The 22,454-nt window shown below is 48.9% G+C and overlaps 1 protein-coding gene across 2 annotated transcripts in view; it reads left to right on the forward strand.

Moving 5' to 3' along the window:
• rxraa (retinoid X receptor, alpha a) overlaps positions 1–22,454 on the forward strand; it is a 104,765-nt gene that overhangs the window by 72,019 nt on the left and 10,292 nt on the right. The window contains exons 4-7 of one of the 2 annotated variants that reach the window (XM_076029837.1): positions 9,606–9,756; positions 11,596–11,775; positions 16,316–16,500; positions 22,394–22,454. The exon at positions 22,394–22,454 is cut by the window's right edge and continues 69 nt beyond it. In XM_076029837.1, coding sequence (XP_075885952.1) covers positions 9,606–9,756; positions 11,596–11,775; positions 16,316–16,500; positions 22,394–22,454 — 577 coding nt within the window. The remainder of the gene's footprint in view (positions 1–9,605; positions 9,757–11,595; positions 11,776–16,315; positions 16,501–22,393) is intronic. The other variant, XM_076029838.1, reaches the window with a different exon arrangement.

Below are 22,454 nucleotides of genomic sequence, written 5' to 3' on the forward strand. Positions count from 1 at the left end.
CTAATGGATGCGCAGAACTGCACTGTGTTTCCAGTTCAGTCCTTTAACCCAGGAGTTGATTGCGACACGACGCGTCGGATGATGAACTGCGACTCTGTGACTTGTAGGTGAAGGCGTAACAATGGGACGCTGGCCCTGCTGATTTACAGTTGGAAAATGGAAATGGTAATGGCAGGAAAGGACGGCGAGTTAATCACTCCAGGACTCACTAATGGAAACATTCATTTGTTTCATCCCGGGTGAACTGAAGAGGCGAACGAACGGCTCGAGAGTGACGACACCGTCACGCCCATTTTTGCTTTGTTTCCTTTTATTATTATTGTTATTATTATGTTTGTTTGTTTTTTTTTAGATTCCACATGAGGATGTTGAATGCAAACATGCAGGTTTTCAGGCTCGTGTTTAGCACACAACGTGCAACTGAAAAAAAAAAAAAAAAAAATGCATCGGAAACCACCAAAGGTTATTTTATTTACAATAAGTGCATTCTTTGCTGTCATTTAGAGTTTAAATAGATTTTTTTCTCTTTTAATGGCACTGATAAATAGACACTGGCCACTTTATTAGGCCTACCTTGCAGGAAAACTGTTGCTAAAGCTAAAACCCAGCGAGGCCCCTGGCTCGCAAGTCACACTTTCAGTGACAGACGCACTCAAAGCAAACACCCGCTCCGCTTTAAGCAGTGGGTTTTAGTTTGTTTTTTTTTAGGCCCATGACTCATTTACCAGAGGCAATTTGTCTTTTGGTGTTGGGCGTCAGACTTTCTGTACAACTGCAAAGTGTGTGCCCAGAACGTGGGGCCGACCGACCGAGACGGGACCGGCCTCCACGAAAAGTCTGCTGCCGAGTCACCGGCATGAAAAACTCCTAGCAGCAGCGAGAATATCATTTTGTTTTAGATCTCAAGCTGCTTTTCGCATAGAAGAATCCAATCTGTTTATGAAGGGTGCGCTTCATTTGCATTCATATTCCTTGGCGCTGCTCGGCTCCTGCTGCTTCGCTTAACTGCAGCAACCAAAGGGAAAAAAAAAAAAAAAAAAAAAAAAAAAAGGTTCTTTTCAGACTTTTTTTTTTTTTTTTTTTTTTTTCGTCCAGTGCGAGCGAACAGAGTCTTTTTTGTTCAGGCCGTCGGCAGCTGTAAACCTAAATGTGAGCAACCTAACGGGTGATTCGCTGGGATTATTTCTAGAAGGAACACGGAGAATGTTATTTCTATTTAAACACCGCCGCTGGGCCTGTGTGGTGTGGGAAGGGAGTGACCCCGGGCTTTTTAAGAGCTGCCAGTCCAGGTTTGGTGGTTTGGGCCGGGGAGGGGCCAACAGAAACAGCCCCCCAATGTGTATTTAAAGAAATGAATTAAACACTGGCGAGAGAGAACACTTGCGAATGACACGTTCCGTATGCCGACATAAACACACACACACGCACACACTGCAGCCCGCTGGTATGCCGTGGATGCCAGAAATGCACGCACGCGCGCGCACACACACGCACACTGTATGCAGTAGAGAACACGCTGCCATGCTGCCGCTGGGCCCCGAGATCCTTTTCGCTCACTGCAACAAGAAAGAATCCTGCGAGAAAACAACAGACACACACAGTTACACACACGGATCCATTTTTATCAGCATGGCGCGAGCTTGGAAGCCTCCGAGCTGTCTGAAACAATATCTGTTTCAGCTGATTCTTTTTTTCTCCCCCACCCCCCCCTCCCCCTGCTGTCGGGTCGGCGCAGTGGAATCGCTCCTAAAATGTGAGCGACAACCACAGTGGAGCTTCTCCCCCTCCCTCAGTCGCAGCCGGCTTTGAGCGTTATTAGCTCGAGCGGCGGGAGCCCGCAGACTGAAGTTGTCGCCGCACGCGCCGAGCGAACGTCCGCGACGCTCGAGCACCTGTCAGACGAGTTAACGCCACCGCCGCGCCAGTTTCTGCCGGCGCCGCTCGACTGCTCGTTTCCAGCGAGCGGTCGCTCCTCTCGCGCCGTTTTTTTCAGCGTGTCGGCGCGCGCTGAAAGTGCTCCGGTCTGTGCTCTCTTCCTGTTTCCTTTTCCGACCGGAAGCTTCCAGAAGCGTGACGGGCTCTCACCCAGGGGGCGCCGGCGGCCTCAGTGCTCATAACTGTACTGTGCATTCACTGGAACAGATGTGAAAAGTATTTGAGAGTACATAGCCCTGTGTGTATTGTGACCACTGTACCCTCCATGAATGTATTGAATGAAAGAATTAGATATTAAAATTAGATGTTAAAACATAACTTTAGTGTCAAAGGGAGGAGACGAAAGGCGTTATTAAATTATAAGAATTGTTCAGTTTAAGACTAAATCTGAATCAAAGAGCTTCCAATTGAAGTTCCTCTCCCATTTAAATATATTTATTTATTTGTCCGTTTTTAAATGTGTAAGTAAAATGACAAGATAATAGTCTTAAAATTCTAATATCAGTCATTTTCTGTTGCACAGTGATGGGGAACTTATTACTCATTAGTCAATAAATTAAAAAAAAAAAAAAAAAAAGCAACAAAGCGTTTTCAACCTCGTCATGTGACCAGCAGTAAGTAAACACTCCATGTTGTATTTATTGTTATATTATCATGTGTCATAATATCCCTCTGGCAATGAGGCGACATGGTTCCTCGGCCTATGAAGGGTTCATGTTTCATATTAAAAAAAAATAAACAAAACTCAGTACCCCACTTAAAGATCAAACTTTTCAGCTGAGCAACAAAAATATCTTAAAATGCAACTCGTTATATTTGTGCAAAGCTTCAATCAGATGTCCTTCCTTCCTACATCCCATTTCCAGATTTTGTACATTTTGGCATTATCATTATTATTATTATTATTATTATTATTATTATTATTGTTCAGGGTATTTCCCAGCTCCTTGTGTGAAAATCTCTACCAGTAGGATGACTCCACCACAATTGTTTGTTTGTTTGTTTTTTTTCCACAAAATCAACAATCAACAACTACATTGTGGGAAATGTAATTTCAACCACAAGTAAGCTCACCTACTGCCGGCTACTTAGCTAAGTTTTGCTAGCGAACGGCGGGCAAACTCAAACCCGCGACACCATCTGATTTTTTTTTTATATTATTATTCTTTTTTTTTTCCATTGAATAACTCTGAAGTGCACAAAAAAAGGCGGCCTCGTGTGAAACGCGGGCACTGGCGCGGGGAGCGAGTGTGAAAAGTAAAGAAAAGAAAAACCACTCAGTCATGCTGTCGCTGTCGTTGGCGTGGTGGTGGTGGTAGTGGTGGGGGGAGGGGCTGCCGAGATAAGTTTGCTTTTAGAAGGAAGTGATCCTCACTCGGTGTCAGAGGTCAGAGGTGAAACCTCAGAGGTTATCACGGGGTCACATCTTGACTCAGTCCCTGTCCGCACCTCTGCGCGAGGTGTCGTCGCCTGTCAACGCGACATTTGGATCCCGTCCTCTCCTTTAACCCCCCCCGCACACACACACACACACACGCACACACACCTCAACTCCCCCATCCTCCTCACAGCTTGGAGACGGATGGGGCAAGAACAAATAAAAGCTTCAGAAAGAAGTTACTCCGAAGACATTTCTTTTTCTAAGTCCCCAAAATTCCTGAGCATATTGTCCCGCTGCATGACAATAAAGAACATCAGCGCTGACTTGTCGAAGGACATTTTGAAAGGAATTCAACTCACTGTTTTGTATTTTTTTCACAAAGGTGCCCTTGAAAGCGGAGTGTAATTGAAGTTTCCGCGCGGCGGTGCGGTGACGCATCAGGATTTGATGTCTCCCTTTTGAAGTGTCTTTACGAGCGAACCCGGCGCTCCGGCTCACCGCGCTGAGCTCAGCCCGTCTTAGAGCCGAGGCCTCTCCGCCGTCTCCGCCGCTCTTCCCTTTTTCTCCTCCGCCGCCTCCAGGGAACGGCTCCCTCTCTTCCCGTCTCACCAGCGGGCGCGCTTGTCGGAGAATACTAATAGTTCTCCGCTGCTAAGTGATCCTCGCTGTCTCACAACATCGGCGGAGACTCTGGAAAGTCCAAAGCCCAAAAGGCCAAGAGTCGTTTCACAGATTCCCAAGTCACTGCTACTGCTGGCTGGCTAGCTAGCTAGCTAGCTAACTGCGAAACGGAGATTAGACAACATTTGACTATTGTTTGACTGCTATTTCAAGTTGAGGGCTGCATTCTTCCAGCAAGAAAAACAGCATCTCTGCTTTCCAGTTCCAACTCAGCGCCCACTTTTGCCTCAGAGCTCCGAGGCTGAGTTGAATGTGAACAAATCCCGGTAGCCCAGGTCCGCTCGCGAAATGAGCAAATCACTGGAGGATGAGAGATACACGCATGAAGGTTTCCCACTTGTGGAGAAGTGGTAATATTTTCACAATGAAGCTGATCATTTTTGAGTTTTGAATCAGTGCTCTGAGGTAATCAGTGAGCGGGTTGTGCTGAACACGTGGATTTTTCCGCGCAGTCTGGATGACTCAGAAAAACTTAAAATCCATAAAAAGATTACACATCAGTGTGTTGGCTTCTAATAGCGTTTCAATTTCCCAAAAGAACAACCACAACGTCAACTTTTAACTTTTATTTGACTAACTTCGCTCTTAAGCAGCTGCTGACAAGATATAAAGCAGTGACATGTCCGAAACGAGTGGTCTGGAGCTCGGCCTGTGATATTTCTGGGAATCTTTTTTTTTTTTTTTTTAAAGGCTTCCCCCTTCGGCAACATCGGCCCACCCCTCCCCACCCCCCCTCACTTCAACCCCCCTCCGAATGATATACGATGCCGTGTCCTCCTGCACGCTCACACTGCAGCGTGCGGCTAAAGCCGACGGGCTGCGCGGGACGTGAAAAAAAAAATCACATCCATCAATCCTGCTGCAGAATCCGACACCAGCAGGCAAGGCAGAGCGCAGGCCGCCTCCTCCCCTGTCCCCTCTCCCCCTCCCCTGCATGTACCAGTTGCAATTTTGCCCCCCCCCTCCACAAGGTGTTACGTAACGCCAGCTGCGCAGCAGCCGGAGCGCTTCGGTCGCCGGCGTAGCTGCACTGCGGGGAATCTGGCGTCCTACATATCGCAAAGTACCTTGAAGTTAATTCCCCTCTATTGTTTCTCTCACCCCCCCACCCCCCTCCTTTCTGCGGGGGTGGAATTTTGAAATGTAATTCAAAAAGAGAAAAAAAGGGCTATTAGTGTGTGTGAAGTGGCAGAGCACCACCACCAGCAACAGCTGCAGCACCACCACCAGCACCAGCACCTCCACCACTACCAGCAGTAGCAGCACCACCACCAGCAACAGCTGCAGCACCACCACCACCATCTACCACCAGCACCAGCACCAGCACCTCCACCACTACCAGCAGTAGCAGCACCACCACCAGCAACAGCTGCAGCACCACCACCACCATCTACCACCAGCACCAGCACCACCACCTCCACCACTACCAGCACCAGCACCACCACCTCCACCACTACCAGCAGTAGCAGCACCACCTCCACCACTACCAGCAGTAGCAGCACCACCACCAGCAACAGCTGCAGCACCACCACCAGCACCACCACCTCCACCACTACCAGCAGTAGCAGCACCACCACCAGCAACAGCTGCAGCACCACCACCACCATCTACCACCAGCACCAGCACCACCACCTCCACCACTACCAGCACCAGCACCACCACCTCCACCACTACCAGCAGTAGCAGCACCACCTCCACCACTACCAGCAGTAGCAGCACCACCACCAGCAACAGCTGCAGCACCACCACCAGCACCAGCACCTCCACCACTACCAGCAGTAGCAGCACCACCACCAGCAACAGCTGCAGCACCACCACCACCATCTACCACCAGCACCAGCACCACCACCTCCACCACTACCAGCACCAGCACCACCACCTCCACCACTACCAGCAGTAGCAGCACCACCTCCACCACTACCAGCAGTAGCAGCACCACCACCAGCAACAGCTGCAGCACCACCACCAGCACCACCACCTCCACCACTACCAGCAGTAGCAGCACCACCACCAGCAACAGCTGCAGCACCACCACCACCATCTACCACCTGCACCAGCACCACCACCTCCACCACTACCAGCAGTAGCAGTACCCCCACCAGCAACAGCTGCAGCACCACCACCACCATCTACCACCAGCACCACCACCTCCACCACTACCAGCAGTAGCAGCACCACCACCAGCAAGAGCTGCAGCACCACCACCACCATCCACCACCAACACCACCACCCTTACCAGCACCACCACCTCCACCACTACCAGCAGTAGCACCACCACCACAACCACCACTACTTCCACCAGCACCACCACTACCAGCAGTAGCAGCACCACCACCAGCAACAGCTGCAGCACCACCACCACCATCTACCACCTGCACCAGCACCACCACCTCCACCACTACCAGCAGTAGCAGCACCCCCACCAGCAACAGCTGCAGCACCACCACCACCATCTACCACCAGCACCACCACCTCCACCACTACCAGCAGTAGCAGCACCACCACCAGCAACAGCTGCAGCACCACCACCACCATCCACCACCAACACCACCACCCTTACCAGCACCACCACCTCCACCACTACCAGCAGTAGCACCACCACCACAACCACCACTACTTCCACCAGCACCACCACTACCAGCAGTAGCAGCACCACCATCTACCACCCTTACCAGCACCAACACCACCACTACTTCCACCAGCACCACCGTCCCCACCAGCACCACCGCCTCCACCACTACCACCACCAGCACCACCACCTCCACCACTACCAGCAGTAGCAGCACCACCACCAACACCACCACTACTTCCACCAGCACCACCACCTCCACCACTACTACTAGCAGCACCACCGCCTCCACCACTACCAGCAGTAGCAGCACCGACACCACCACTACTTCCACCTGCACCACCACAACCACCACTACCAGCACCACTACTACTAGCCGCAGCACCACTACCAGTACCACCACTACTTCCACCAGCACCACCTCCACCACTAACAGCACCACTACTACTAGCAACAGCACCACCACCAAAAGGCATCTTGCCTCCATCAATGCAGGCATGCAACAGTCGGGGTGACTTGCACACACATGTGTGAACGTGCTGTAGACTCTGCACCAATTATTCTGTGTTCATGTTGTGCTATGGAGATGCAGTGTTGTTTAATAATTCTTTGAATAACTTGCCCTCAAGTGGATTCAGTCATGGTTTTTTTGGCTCCTGTTGTCCCAGTGTTATTTCGAAGGGGTAATGCATCGACTTGTAGTCATGCACTTAATGCTGCGTGATTAAAAAGATCGACTTTACACGCGTGCGACTTTCAAAGAGGCTCCAAGAGGGAAGTTTGACCAGCAACGGTCCCTTGTTTGGTTCAGCGTCGCCGGTAGCAAGTGCAGGGTGCCTGTGCCCTCTCTGGAGGAACAGAGTAGTGAGAGTGTGTGTATAAGAAGTGTGGGAACTTCACCGAGGTCAGAGTGTGTGTGCCTCTGCTGCTCGAGAGCTCACCACCCGTCCTCGTGGAGGTACTAAACTGCTGAAGCGATCCTCGTGTTATCTTGCATATATACCAGTGTTGTGAGTCAGAAGCCAAATAGCGATTGATGAAATTATTATGAGCTACATTGGCGATTTACGGAAATGCATACGTCTCACATGTTGTCAGCTAAAGAGCTGGAAACAGAGGTTGGGTGACACTCTAGAAACCAACAATGAAGCCATTCAATGCAGAAAAAAAGTTATTTTTTTTGCACACCAACGCCGTAGCTAACGAGCTCCCAACTTTACCTGATCAAAACTGAATCAAATCTGTCCATAAACATGTTGGCGCTTCATTCCAAACCCAACATTCATTACCATGACAACTGAGTCCCCCTCCACCCCCCCGAGTCCCATATCATCCCGTTACCACGTTGAAAGTTGAGAGCATTTTTTCTGGTTTTCCTCTGTCCTCAATCACTCCAGCTCGCAGACATGCATCACGCTGCCCAGTCAGAGAAGAGCCACCGACAGTGCCTCCATCACACGGTCGATCTCCGCCCTGGATTATCATGGCTCACATTTGAAGGCTGGAGCGATGTTGAATTGTCGCTCAGTCGTACCTGGTGTCTGGCGGTAACCTAAGCAACACCGGCCCGGCTGCTGCGCCATCGCTTGTTCCTGCTCCGCGCCTTTTCGAACGTCACTCTCGTCTCACTGTCCTCTATTTATTTCCCCTCAAATGTGTTTGTGCTTTCAATGCACTAAACTCGCACTTGTTTGTTCTTATGAAAATAAAAAAAAGGCTCCCACTAATGGCGAGCTAGCGTCCGCTCCGCTGAGTGCAATTAGCGCTCCCGGGGTTTAAATCGTGACCCGCAGCCCGGTGTTTACCGGGAGCAGCGAGAGCAACTTGTTATTTTCGATAATTAGCTTCCACTCGCCCGCCACATTCCAAAAAGGTGAAAAGAGGGCGAGCGTGAGATTTCATTTTTTATTTTTTTTTAACCTTGTTTTCTCCCCGCAGGCGTGGGCGGGAGGCCGGGGGCCTCTGCTAAAACAAACGCTGTCTCTTTATCCCGCTGTACTGTTAAATTTTGCAGCGGCCGTTTGAGCTCGTGCCGAACACGGCGAGCCTCGTCGAGGGCATGAATAAAAGAGATCCTCGGGCCGGCAGCGGGATCCTGCTGCACCATATTTAGATTCCTGGACCGGGACCGGGAGGGAGGCTGCGAGGGGAAGCCGGCAGAGGGGGGAAAAAAAACAAAACAAAAAAAAAAACAGCTGCTCGCGGGTCCGAAACCATCTGCGCTGACCGGGCGTCTCTCTCACCTCCTCTTCCTCTATGCAAAATGCCCGGGACGACCTTCTCCCATCTTTCTGCACGTGTGACCAAAGGCCAATTCCAATTCCTCCCTTAACGCTCAATCTCAACCCTCGCCCTTAACCCTCAATCTGTGGCCCTCAATCTTGGCCCTCAAAAATAAGTGTAAGGGCTTAGAAATGGGACACCCCTTAAGTGCAGTTACGTCTTCAGACTGTGGGGGGGCGACCTTACGCCAAAGCTAAGTCCAGTCAGTCAAGAAGAGGAAGAAGAAGAAAAAGACGACTAAAAAGGAAGAAGTCCTCCGTCGCTACACAACGATGTACACAAGTAACGTGAAGCCGGGACCGCCGGTCCGGCTGACAAACATTGTAAATTTAAAAAAAAAAAAAAAAATGTTACAACGATGTCAATAATCCATAAAAAAGTCTTAAACTAAGACAATAAAATGGTTTAGTAATATTTATATCTTTATTAATTAAGAAAATACTTCCATTTGTAGCTCGCTTTTTTCATCGACATTTTTGAGATTGAGGGTTAAGGGAGGAATTGGAATTGACCCCAAACCTCTTCCTGTTCCTGTGTGTGTGTGATTGATTCGACGGATTGATGATTGACTGAATGGTTGATTCTTTACCATGGCCACACAGCCAAGCAGGTGGAATTTGTTCTCAGTACAGCTCGTTACAGGATTCCAAAACACATTCAGACTCGAACACAAAGTCCGTGCGTAACCCCCCCCACCCCCCCGCCTCAGTGTTCAGAGTTCAGAATGTTAATTGTGGGCGTGTTGACGTCTTGCAGCTCAACTCTCCGATGAACTCCGTCAGCAGCACGGAGGACATCAAGCCTCCGCTGGGCATCAACGGCGTGATGAAGGTGCCCGCGCAGCCCTCAGGCACCGTGCTGTCGCTCACCAAGCACATCTGCGCCATCTGCGGCGACCGCTCTTCAGGTGAGTGGCGGCCGGCCCGGCCCAGCACCCGACACCAACAACACAAAAGCCAAAGACCACGCAAAATCTTCCAAATCTTTTTGTTCGCCCCTTTATTTTTATTCTATTTTTGTTTTTATTTAAAAAAAAAAAAAGAAAGAAAAGAAAAAAAAACCTAAGGAAACTGTGTGACATCTCTTCAAACCTCTTCACCTAAAAAAAGAAAAAAAAGATGGTGAGGGTGATCCAGAAACTCCAACTGTCCCTGTTGATGGACACTTGGCACAATTATTAAATCCCAAATTTTGAACCAGCTTCAGTTGGATCATTTTGAACCTCCAATCACACTTTGTTTGTTTGTTTTTCCAATCAGAGATAATCATGAAAATGTTTCCAATGATTCAAAATCAGTGTTTGTTTTAGATGCTTAACATTTTGTTTGACAACCTCAATAGTTTGGGGCATCTGGTTCCCGGCACAACAAAAATACTCACATGTTTCAGAAAACAACTTTTTCTTGATGTCATATTTTTTTACGATTTTCATAAACACATTTAATCTATACAACGACTGAACTCATATTCACAGGAATGTATTGTTCACCAGTTCGATCACTCATTAGTTCACTGTTGTGAACCGGGTGCAAAATCATGGCAGGCGCATGTAAAAATAAAGGCAACCTGCCGTGAGCTGGGGAGACACAGCGCTGCTGTCCTGATGCAGTGAGAGGAAGGTGGTGCAGCCTGGGAGGCTGCTGCCGCTGGCGACCGCACTGAGAAACCCCCCGAAAGATAAACCCTGGACGCAAAACTGCCTCTCGGAACGCTCTGGCAGAGCACCGCACTCGCAGCTTCACGCAGTGGGAAATGTTCCTGGAAGGCCAATAGTCAGTGGATCTTTTTTTTTTATTTATTTATTTATTTTATTTTTTTGGCCTTTTCCTTTTTAAACAGATGTGGGCCAAATAGCAGCGAGGCCAACAGGGAGAGAGAGAGAGAGAAAAAAACACTTGAGGGCAGCAGGATGAGTGAAAATAAAAGAACACAGTGCTGTCGAGGCTTTGAAACGGAGAATCTTCCTGTCTGACAGAATCCAAGCACCAGCAGTTCTCTACTTTCCCTCCTCTTCTTCAACCCTTTTCCACGTGAGGAATCCGGCCAACGTCATCGCACATTAGAATGTAATCCCCCGGCCCCCCTTTTTTTTTTCTTGAACAACAGCTTTGCAGTGTGTTTACATGCAAGAACCGTGCCACAGTCTGGTGCCGGGACGTCATTGGATGGGCTGTTTCACACGCCCCCAGTGGAAGTGTGGAGTTTTCAAACTCCGCACAAGGGGACGCGTCGACGTCCACGTGTGCGGAAAATTAAAGCAAACCAAAGAGAACCGCATTGGAAACCTGATTTGAACACCCAAAATTGGGGTTGAAATTAGCATTTTATTTTATTTTTCCCACTGTAGGTGGCAGCACAGGACTCACTCCTGTTCTTTTGTTTTTTTGCTAGCTTAAATCCGTGGCCGCGGACACTTTCGGCCACTGGCTCTAACCCTGCAAGGACGCTGACGATGATTCATTTTTTTTCACGCTGACAAACAAACAGAAGTTTAAAGTTTTTTGTTTGACCGGATTTTTCCGCGTCAGCAACAACCTCGGCGGAGACTTAATCGTGAGTCGCGCTTTGTTTAGCAGCTCATAGACATTTACTTCATCTTCTGCGGTGGTCTTGCTAGCATTGGAGCAGCAATGCTAATGGACTTCGTAAAGCACGAGTCCTCGCTCTTTTTTGGTTTTTCATGTGGAAAAACTCCAGATGTTCTATGAATAACCTCGTCCCCCCCCCCACCCCCACCCTCCACAAGGTAAACACTATGGCGTGTACAGCTGCGAGGGCTGCAAGGGCTTCTTCAAGCGGACGGTGCGCAAGGACCTGACCTACACCTGCCGCGACAACAAGGACTGCGTCATCGACAAGCGTCAGAGGAACCGCTGCCAGTACTGCCGCTACCAGAAGTGTTTGGCCATGGGCATGAAGAGAGAAGGTACAGCACATACCGTAGAGGACAGAGTCCCTCTTAACCGCCCCTCCGCGCCTCCGCCGATCACGCATGAACACGTGTGCAGCTGCCTTTCTGTGCTTCATTGTTTTGGTGACCTGTTTGTCACGAGCTGTGACGCTCATTTATTGATTTGCATTTTCATTTGGAGTATTTTTTTTTTCCCCCTCTAATTTTGAGTCTTCACGCTCGCTGTAACAAAGTGTGCGTCAATCGGGATCCAGGCCAGAGAGTGAAGTCGTCATCCTAATTAGGCACTTACTAGCATCACTGGCATACCCATGCCACGGTACATGCATTTATACATTTCAATGCCATGCACTCCCGTTGCAGGGCCAAATCACGCACGGCCGTGTTGCTCTGCTCCCACCGGAAAAGTCGATGTTCTTCGCCGTCTCCTCTTCTATTCCATCCATTTTCTATCACTCTTCCTGCACTCTGGGTCACAGGGGTAACAGAGCCCATCCCAGCTGGATTGGGGTGAAGACGGGGCCGTGGGCAACTGGAAGAGAATGAAAAAAAAAAAAACCCAACCATTTCAATTTGCTTCTTCAGCTAATTGCAAACACGCAGAGCAGGAATGAATACCTGATTTAAAATGTGCCTCCGGAGCTCGGAGCGCGCTAAGCTAACTAGCGGTTCCTAGCGTTGGCTCGCATGCTAATGTTATCTCATCGTGAGAGACCAATCAAACGTCGCTGACAGCAGTGGGAAATACACTTTGTGGTTCTTTAATTGAAAAATGTGTTCTACATCTCTGAACCAAGCCAGGCTCCAAGGCGCGATCGGGCCCTTGTGAAGAAATCTGTGACTCGACTTAGACGCTAACACGCTAACCTATGCAGCTCGCAGATGCCTAAATGTCTGGACCAAATTGAGCGCACAACCAGTACACAACATTGCCGCATGTGTAAATGCATTTGACATTTACCTGTTCCCATCCTTATATATACTGTGTACATGTATATATATATATTGCATTATAATGGTGTGCTTTGAAGGGGCCCAATTTGAGAAGCCATTCATCTGGAGGAGGTAGATGGGGTTTGTGGAAGCAGGCGGTCCTCAGGGAGTTGAACGATCCACACTGAAGAAAGAGAATGCAACAGCGGAGCTGTGCCTGTTTGTTTGTTTGTCTGTTTGTCTGTTTGTGTGTGTGTTTGTCTGCCCTCTTGCACTCTAATTACTCGCATGAACTCGTGGGTGACGCGCGACAACCCACGCAGTCACCGGCAGCCTCACCTTTTCCCCGCGAGCGCGGCGCAGCTCGTTGTCCTTCTGTTTGACTCCAGACTTGACGGCACAAACTCCGGCAAACTACCCCGGCAGCGCCGGGCTCCCTGTTCTTCAGGATAGACGGCGTTGCTCACAGCGAACGTGCATCCAAGAATGATGTTGTTTTTTTTGTTTTTTTTTTGTTACTTTTTTTCAAACCACGTGGTGCTTTCACAGGCGGCGTGAGTTCTGACACTCGGCGGAAGGTGTGGGGAATCTCAGCGCTGTTGGAAGCGCGGCCCCTTCGCACGTTGGGGCAGATCAATCCCGGGGTGGTCGTCGAGGTCACAGGGGGGAAAAAAAGTCCTATTTTTTTCTTTCTTTCTTTTTTTATTTTTTTTTCTTGGCAGGTTCGGCCGGATTGAAAAAAAAAAAAAAAAAAAAAAAAAGATGGCAAAGCGCTCGGACGTCTGTCAACGCGGTCACAAGTTTTGACACCCCCCCTCCCCCTCCCCCCCCCAAGCGGACGGGAAGAAAACAGTTTTCCCTGCGTCTGCACGTCCTGACCTTTCCTTGGCCCTCCTTCCCCTTTATTTATATCATTGTTGCTGCTCTCCACTCCTTTCAGGGATATTATCCTTTACTGCCTGAGCCCCCCCCCCCTGCACCCCCGCCCCCCACCCCCCCAACTCCAACAGCCCCGGGGCGGCTGCGGTTGGAGGACAAGGCGGCGGCGGCGGCGGCCCAAAAGGGGGCCGAGCGAATCCGCAGAAAAACAGGATTAAAAGAATTTATGCTCCTCCAGTTGGGGGGGGGGGGGTGTTGGGGGAGGGGGAGGGGGGGCAGGAGGAATAAAGCTAACATGATTTCAGCCCTCCTCACCTCTCCCTGACTCCAGCACAAGCATTCTGCCCTTGGGCTGACCTCCGCCACCAGACCAGACGAGCGCTTCCTCCAGAATTGCTCTTACACCCCCCCTACCCCCCCGCCCCGCCCCCCTACTTTCCCTTCTCAGCCCCCCTCCTTATGGACCGCAGCCCCTATCGTGTTCCCGAACTTGAAATAGAAAAGCAGAGGGAGGGAAACTCCTACCAATGAAACAGAACCAAACCGAAAAAAAAAAAAAAAAAACAGGACTCCAGGTGTGCGAGTGCTGCACCCCCCCACCCCCCGCCCCCCTTTAAAAAACGCTTTTGGAGAACTTTTGGAAAGATCTGGAGTTACAAAGTGAAACTAGTGGACAAAAAGGAGGACTTTTCTTTTGTTTCTCTCTTTTCTATTTCATTTCTTTTCTTTTGTTTCATTTCTTGTCCTTTCTTTTTTGTACGAGTGCCGTCTCCCTCGCCGTGCCCCCCCCCCCCCCCCGACTCCACCGTGTCCGCCGCCAAACGAGCGCATAAAAAAAAAAAAATTCCTGCGTCTCGCTGCCGAGCCAGTCGGACGACAGAACCCCCCTCGACCGCCGCATCGATCGGACCTCCCTTTGATTGGGAGAAGCTGAAGGGAGGAAAGGAAGGAGCGTCCTTGGACACTTTGACAAGGACGCGTCGTGCATAATAGAGGTCGAAGGTTCCGAGAGAATTCCGGCCATTCAAAGCGTTGAATCGGTCGTCGATCGCCGGTGTAGGTACAGAATTAGTCCGGGTGCAGAATCGTTCCGGGCGTAGTAGATGGATGGATCACGGATCATGTATTTCGCGGGTGATAGATAGATAGATAGATAGATAGATAGATATTAGATAGATAGATAGATACATAGATAGTTATTAGATAGATAGATAGATATTAGATAGATAGATAGATAGATATTAGATAGATATATAGATATTAGATAGATAGATAGATAGATAGATAGATAGATAGATAGATAGATAGATAGGTATTAGATAGAACGATAGACATTAGATAGATAGATAGTGTGTGTTGAATACATACATTTGTATTTTGATTTACCTTGTATGTATATCTATACATAGAGAGAGAGAGAGAGATTTTGTGTATACAACATTAATACAAACAAATTACCGTAAATACGCCAGGGATTGACGGGAAAAAAACAACCTTAAGCAACCTATGTAGTTTGTCCTAATAGAGTTGCCGTAGGTGATGTCGTTGGCATTCGCCCACCGGACAGAGGCGACTGCCAGCGACGTCACATACGGCAACTCTATTAGGACGTAAACGTACCGCGATCTATCCATATATCACGTTCGACCGCGATGTAGAGGTTTGTCCCAATGGAGTTGCCGTATCGGCAGTCACTTCCGCCTGGAACGATTCTGCACCCGGATTAATTCTGTACCTACACCGGCACCTCTCAGACTTGCGTTCAGGGAGTCGCACGACACGCAGATTTTTAACACTCGACACAGGCTGCTTAAAGACAGACACACACACACACACACACACACACACACACACACACACACACACACACACACACACACACGGTGCATGAAAGACGGACCTACACTTGCAGACACAAACAGGACGTTTCGTCATCAAAGCAAAACTTATCTCACTTTTTTATCTGGAGATAATCTGGCGTTGTCTCTTTCTTCACGTTCTAACAGACAAAGCCTGAGTGAAATCTGAGAAGTGAAGGAGGCAATCCTGTTTAATCCTGTTTAGCGACACGCGGTTGGTTGCACCACAACAAGAACAATCGCAACCGCAAATGATCAGATGATGATTTCCTTGCCAGAAAAGTTTCCTCTTCTTTTTTTTTTTCTTTTTTCTTACACACACTTGTCATAAAAAAGTGAGGGACCTTTAGCTTCCAGATTAAATGCACTACAGTGGCCTTAACACAGGGGTCTCCAAACTATGGCCCGCGGGCCACATCCGGCCCGCTGCGTGTCTCTGTCCGGGCCACGTAAAGGCAGTCATGATCCCCCCCCGTCCCCGTCCCCGCCACGTAACTTTGCCGACACGTTAGCGTAGCGTGCTCCCGCTCAACAAAGACGTTAGCGCTATATTTCCAGCCAACCCTCCCCCCCCTCACTGTCAACGCACCGTGGCCCGCCGACATGATGCAGTTCCGTCATGTGGCCCATTGCTAAAAAAAAAAAGAAGTTTGGAGACCACTGCCTTAACAGGTGAATTTAATTTGACCTTTGACCTTGTACACGCTCGTACACGATTCATGATGATTTTCGCCCTTCAAAACAGCGTCGGTCACGGCAGCAACAGTCGGCAAAGAAAATGTATGAACGTATGAAAGAAAAAAAATAAATAATTAAAATAAAGTAACGTTTGCTTCGTCGTGCTACAGGCAGAGCCAACAAACAGCAGTAGTGACCGGAACCAGTTTTATTACATGCAGCTGTTCAGGAGGAGCGCCAGCGAGCCAAGGAGAGGAACGAGAACGAGGTGGAGTCCAGCAGCTGCGCCAACGAGGACATGCCCGTGGAGAAGATCCTGGAGGCGGAGCAGGCGGTGGAGCCCAAGACGGAGACCTACATCGAGACCAACCTCGGCGTGCCGTCCAACTCGGTGAGTGAGGTCGACCGGCCGGCGTGAGGCCGCGGGGAGGTCGCTCAGCTAAGAAAATACACGGTAGCGCCGCTTCCCGTCGGGCCTGCGCAGTTCCCTCGATGCATCCGGAGCAGCGTCAGCCGGGCCAATCAGAACCAGCTGAGACGCGGGACGTGATGTCGGGCTCGGAATGGATCGTCTGCTCTGGGGATTTCCAAGCCTTTAGAATTTTTTTATTTTTTTTAATTTTTTTTTGAAAGTAAATGACTGAAAAATACACAATTGAGAGTTTTGTCATGAGTGTTGTTTCGTTTAGCTGATGTTCAAAAAAAAAAAAGCTTTTTGAGCTCCATGTTTTTTTTTCCGTCTGCAGTACCTCAAGTGGCCACTGGTTTGCACAGTTAGATTGGGTAGAAGCGGGCGGTGGGCGGGGTTTCTGCTTCTGTTTCGGCACTGGAGCCGGCGAGCCATCTGAGCATCTGACGGGTTCACCTTGCAAGGGAGAAGGAGGCGGAGCTTCGCTTTCTTCCTCCTTTGCTTTTCGCCCATGCCGACGCAGCGACGAGCGATTAGGTGCGGAGCAGGCGAGGCAGCGTTTCCACCGGGCCGGCGGTGCAGAGCGGTGATTCGCTCGGTGAGAAGAAGCAAACAGAGGTCTTGGTTGTGCAATATCTGTTTATATATCTCTCTAAAAAAAAAAAGTGAAGGTGCTTAGGAGCGATAAATAATACAAGAGGTAGACTGTTCCTGAAAGCATCTGTCAAAGCAGCAGCAGCAGCAGCGGGGACGTCGAGGGCGGAGGAAGGATTTTGGGAAGAGGTTGTGGTGGGGGGGGGCACTCTTCTGGGATCATTCTGCTTCGGTGGGGTGAGAGGGGGGAGGGGGAGAGGAGGGAACTGTCCTCCCAAACGCAAATAGCTGTTATGGAGTAAATGCGAAGCTATTTGCAGGGAAGCCTCGGGGGGTGGGGGTGGGGGTGGGGGGGGTAATGTCACAGTATTAACAGGCGCATTGAGTCTTCTGATGGTAAAAAGTCGCAGGCTCTGACTTGAATGACAGTTTTTGCAGTTATTTTCTCAGCTCTTCATCCTCTCGGTGCTTATGGTGGCTATTTATTTAATTATTTAATTACTTATTTATTTTTGCACATTAAGAGTGAAATTTGTTTTTATTGTGAGGTCCTTTTTTTGCAATTCTTTTCTGCTCTCAGTTCACAGTGTCGTGAATCTGAAAACGGCCGACCTTTTCCGACACACCCGCTCAATTCAAGCTGTTAGATATTTGGATCGCAATCATTTCCAATTAATGTGGTGTTTGTGGTCACAGCAGTTCCCCATTAGCTGGCCACGCCCTCACATCAGCTGGCCACACCCTCGACTCTGTCCGACCTCACGTTTGCTGGGCAGAGGTGAATGGAAAGCTTAGGACAGTTTGAAAAATCCCAAGCAAAAGCTGTTTGTTTGTAGTAGTGACGCATTAGCCATGTTGGCAAGCTAGTTGTGGATGTTGGCCTGTTTTTTTTTTTTAAATTGTGTTTTTTTTTGTGGGCGGGGCCGCTCCACATGGTCCAAAGAGGAAATCCATTTCTAACCAGTTTGAGGTTCTCGCTCCAAGTGGAATTCATCCATTTGAGTTTCACATTGAGGGGAAGATTTAGCGTTACCTTCAATCTGGAGTTCCACTGCACACACACACACACACACACACACACACACACACACACACACAACCTGCTAAGTCTCCATTGAGAGGCGCTGCCCCGTGCCATAATTGATCACAGGCCGTGGGTGTGCGGCTCATGAATAGGCGGCAGCCCACCAGCTAATGGCCGCGCTCTGGCCAACCTGAATTAAGTGTGTTTATCTCATGGTGACCTAGAACAGCAGTTAAACAGGCGTTATTAACGCACCCTCAGCCAGGAAAGAGCAGGGGAGGCTGCACGCTCCGCTGGCGTGGCCTGAAGAGCACCATCCAGTCTATTTCTACATCACCCCCCCGCACACACACCTCACACACCTCACTTACTAACTGGATTGCAAAGATTTTCAACTCTGAATTCCTGTCGATAGATAGCGAGATAGATAGATATATAGATAGATAGATAGATAGCTAGCGAGATAGATACCGAGATAGATAGATAGATAGACTCCTCCTAAACTCACGGATGATTCTTTTAGCTGCACCGGATGCTGCGCGCGTTCAATTTTCCGCTTTTGTAATTTGGAGTTATTTACTGAGTCATTGACTGAGCCATTTGCCGTTCCGCATGCAGTGAAAGTCAAAGCTAACTCGTCGCTGGCGCTCAGGAAGTGCCTTAGTCGTGAATCATCACCCAGGGGAGCTCACTGGGAGCAGTCACAGCGTTAGCGAGCTTGCTACGCTAGTTGTAACAAACCAAATGGATTTACCCGATAGAAACGTGACAAATAGACTCGTCCAGTTGCTTGCCATGGGCTCTTTACCAAATTAATTTGGCAGAAAATACAAGTTATTTAGGAAAAGTTCGACGCGCCATTGTCATTCCTTGTGAGTATTGAACTTCATTCTGTCTTAGGACTTATTACAGCCTTCACATCTTTTTGTTTTTGTTTTTTCTTTCGTCTGCGGTGAGAAAAAAGTGAGGAAAGATCCGTGTGAGCACCCAATTTGGTCTCTGTTGTCACGCTAGTGTCGTCTCACTCCAGCAGAATAATGAAAAATTGAAGGGCAAAGCTTTTGATTCGCCGTCCTCAAGCCATGAAAATTTCATCGGCCGGTACACAAGCCCCGCCTTCCCCTCAGCCGCCGGGATGATCGTTCGCACCGGGAAGACTGAGCTCGAAAAAAAAAAGAGAAAAGAAAATAAAACCTCGGACTTGGCGGCGATTGACTGCGGCGTTGTTTGTGTCGAATTCCCTCCCTTTTATTGTCTTTTTTTTTATATATTTTACAAGAATTTAGATTGTTTACGAGTGACTCTCTGCTCTGCCTGCAGGCCTCCTCGTTTTCATGAAGCTGTCGTTTCTCGTCAGTGCTTAGCGTAACTTTATAGCTGAAGTAGCTGTCACATCTGTGCCTGTCGACGCTGCTTTTCAATGCTTTTTCAATCCACGGTAAAGCACTTTGACATCATTTTATTTGATGCAAAGAGCTCCCTCAATAAAATATATCATTATTATTAGTATTATTACGATCCTCACCACTGCTGCGCGAGTGGAACGGTGAGCACCAGTAACACGACACCGGGGGATTGTTTCCGGAGAGAGTGACACCCTCCCCCCGCCCCCACCGTCACGTCAGCAGACAGGGGTGGAGAAACGAGGTCAGCGTAAACACGGCTAAGATAGCCATGCAACATTCATGAAGCCCGCCGTGTTTAACGAGAACCCTGGGAGTTGTGTTCTTACCAGTGGCCACACTGGAGCCTCTGTCTGTTTTCCGTTGTTGTTAATTTTTTTTTATTTTTTTTTGGGGGGGGGGTTTGCTTGGGCTGCCCTTTGGAATAAATTCACCAGATCTGTTTATGTTTAAGGGTTTTCAGTTTGTTTTGTTTTAGTTTTTTTTTTTACATATATATATATATATATATAGAGGACGTGAATCTCGCAAAAAAAAAACAGAAATCTGTCACTCCGGGCCCCGCCGCCTGCGTCTCCCGCAGAGATCACATGCTGAAATATTCATGGGATGCCTGTTTTCTTTTTTCTTTTCTTTTTTTGCCTTCCCCTTCCCCACACGGAATAAAGAGAGCACTTGCGATTTTCAAAATAAAAATAAAAAAACAGAGCAGGTTTTCTTTCTGCTTGAAGGTTTTCTCTTTTGTTTTTCTTTCATACCTACGATGCTCTCGAAGCCGGCTAGCTAGCTAGCTAGCTGGCTAGCCAGCGAGCGCCTTCTCCTCCTTCATCTCCCGCTAATCTTCTCCCAAGAGCAGCCGCCGTTGATGTTGGGATCCTCCGGGGCCTTGATCCCGGCATCGATCGTTGGGATTTGAAAGGGGTGTGGTAGTGGGGGGAGAGTCAAGGCGGAGAAGTTGGATTTCGCTCGGGGATACTCGGGGAATTTGAAACTGTTTACGGGGTTTTCGAATTATGCACAGGCGCACACAGACTTTTCGTTTTTTTTGTTTTTTAGGCACATGCATTTTAAAGGTACGCAGTCTTGGGATTAAGGCAAAGTACTTTGTCAAAAGCAGCAGAATGCGGTTGTCGTGTGTATGTAGATTTATTCCCTCCGTCCTTTTTTTCAGTCCCTGCGCCCAGATGGAATTCACGTTTTTTGGTTTTGCTGTTGTGCAATCTGCGCGCCTGCGCCGAGTGTTTTTTTTTTTCAAGCTAGATTTTTCAAGAGGTGAAGTGAAAAGTGAGTCTTTCAAAAACGCGCTCCATTTGCTGCCGTCGTGGTCGATTTAAATGTCAGATAAATTAAAGAAATGCGTTAAAAGGAAAAAGGGTTTACTTGAGCGCGCGCGCACGCACGCACGCACGCACGCACGCGCTTCGAAACGCGGCCAAATTAATGGTGCTTTTCAGGAAGTTAGCGGGCTGCCGCCTACGCGCTGCACTTCAGACTAATAATAAGGCATCCTGGTGGGTTTTATGCTCCAAAGCTTTAAAGGATACTCTTGATAAAACCGGGACTTTTTCAGCTCTTTGTGTCGAAATTACAACATGCATCAAAGCGACGCCTCTGCAGACCTTTCTTTCTTTCAAAAAACGTGGGCGAAGCTTGACCGCTAGTAGCCGTCTTCCCCGCCAGCTAGCTAGCTAGCTAGCTAGCTAGCTATCCGTGAGCAACTGGCCAGTCGCAAGGAAGTGGGGCTGACGGAGGGAAAGCTTGTCAGGCCCGCGCAGAACTGGTTTGGAGGCTCTGACCAAATAAACCTTGTTTCCTGTTGCAAGTCGGCCGTAATATTGATTTGATAAACCTTTTATAAGGCCGGGTCGCTCCAGTGTAGCCGAATCGAGAAAAAAGATTGCTGTCCTTCACTTGGGCTTTTTCGTTGCATGCAGCAACCTCCTATTGTTGAGGCCGATAGCAGCACGGTCGGAGAAACATGGGCTTCAGCTCTTTTTTTAAAAAAAATCTTTTGTCAAAGTTTGAAAAAAGAAAGAAAGAAAATACATCACTTCTCTCCTATCTCTCTCTCTCTTCCTCCCTCTCTGTCTCTCTCCCTCTCTCTCTCTCTCTCTCTCCCCCTCTCTCTCTCCCTCTCTCCAATAGCAGCTCTTTTTTTTTAAAAGATCTTTTGTCAAAGTTTGAAAAAAAAAAAGAAAAAAAGAAAATACATCACCACTTCTCTCCCACGTCCGGCCTGCAAGGACGGCCGTCTCCCGCCAGCGCTCTGCGCGGAGAGGAGCGTCCAACAGCGGACGACAGGAAAAAAAGAAATGTTTTCCAAAAGATCTTTTTTTTTAAGAGACCAAGTGGACGCGAACACTAGGAGGCCCCGCCCACCCTGCCGCTAAAGTCACCCTTGAGCCTTTAAGTGCTTATTATGTCTGGAAGTGTCAGGGGAGGGCTTTTGGCGGGGGGGGTGGGGGTGGGGGGTGTCGGCACGGCTCCTCCGACTCGTGCAGGAGGGAGAGAAGGAATGAAAAGACAGAGGAGGCTTTTGCTGAAAGTGGTTTGTTGGCAGGCGTGCGGCTCTCTGCAGGTATTTCCTGCGCGCGCTGGGGACGCAACGGCTGTTTGTTTTGTCTCCCCGCCGCCTCGTCTTCCGAGGACGCCGCGCACGAGCGCGCACGTAGTGGTGGGCGGCGCGACTCGACGGCGAGGGGACTCCCCGTGCACGAAAACAAAACAGACGTGACGGCTTTTTTTTTTTTTTTTTGTCCCGTTTGCTGCGTTTTGCGGTTTATAACCTTCTGATTTTCTTTTCTTCTCTTTCTCCCTTTCTCTCTTTTTCTTTTCTCTTCTTTCTCTCCGCAAGCCCAACGACCCGGTGACAAACATCTGTCAGGCGGCCGACAAGCAGCTCTTCACCCTGGTGG

The sequence above is a fragment of the Nelusetta ayraudi genome, unplaced genomic scaffold, assembly GCF_046127955.1.
Source record: "Nelusetta ayraudi isolate G7.1 ecotype Tasmania unplaced genomic scaffold, CSIRO-AGI_Nayr_v1 ptg000026l, whole genome shotgun sequence".
Classification (NCBI taxonomy): domain Eukaryota; kingdom Metazoa; phylum Chordata; class Actinopteri; order Tetraodontiformes; family Monacanthidae; genus Nelusetta; species Nelusetta ayraudi.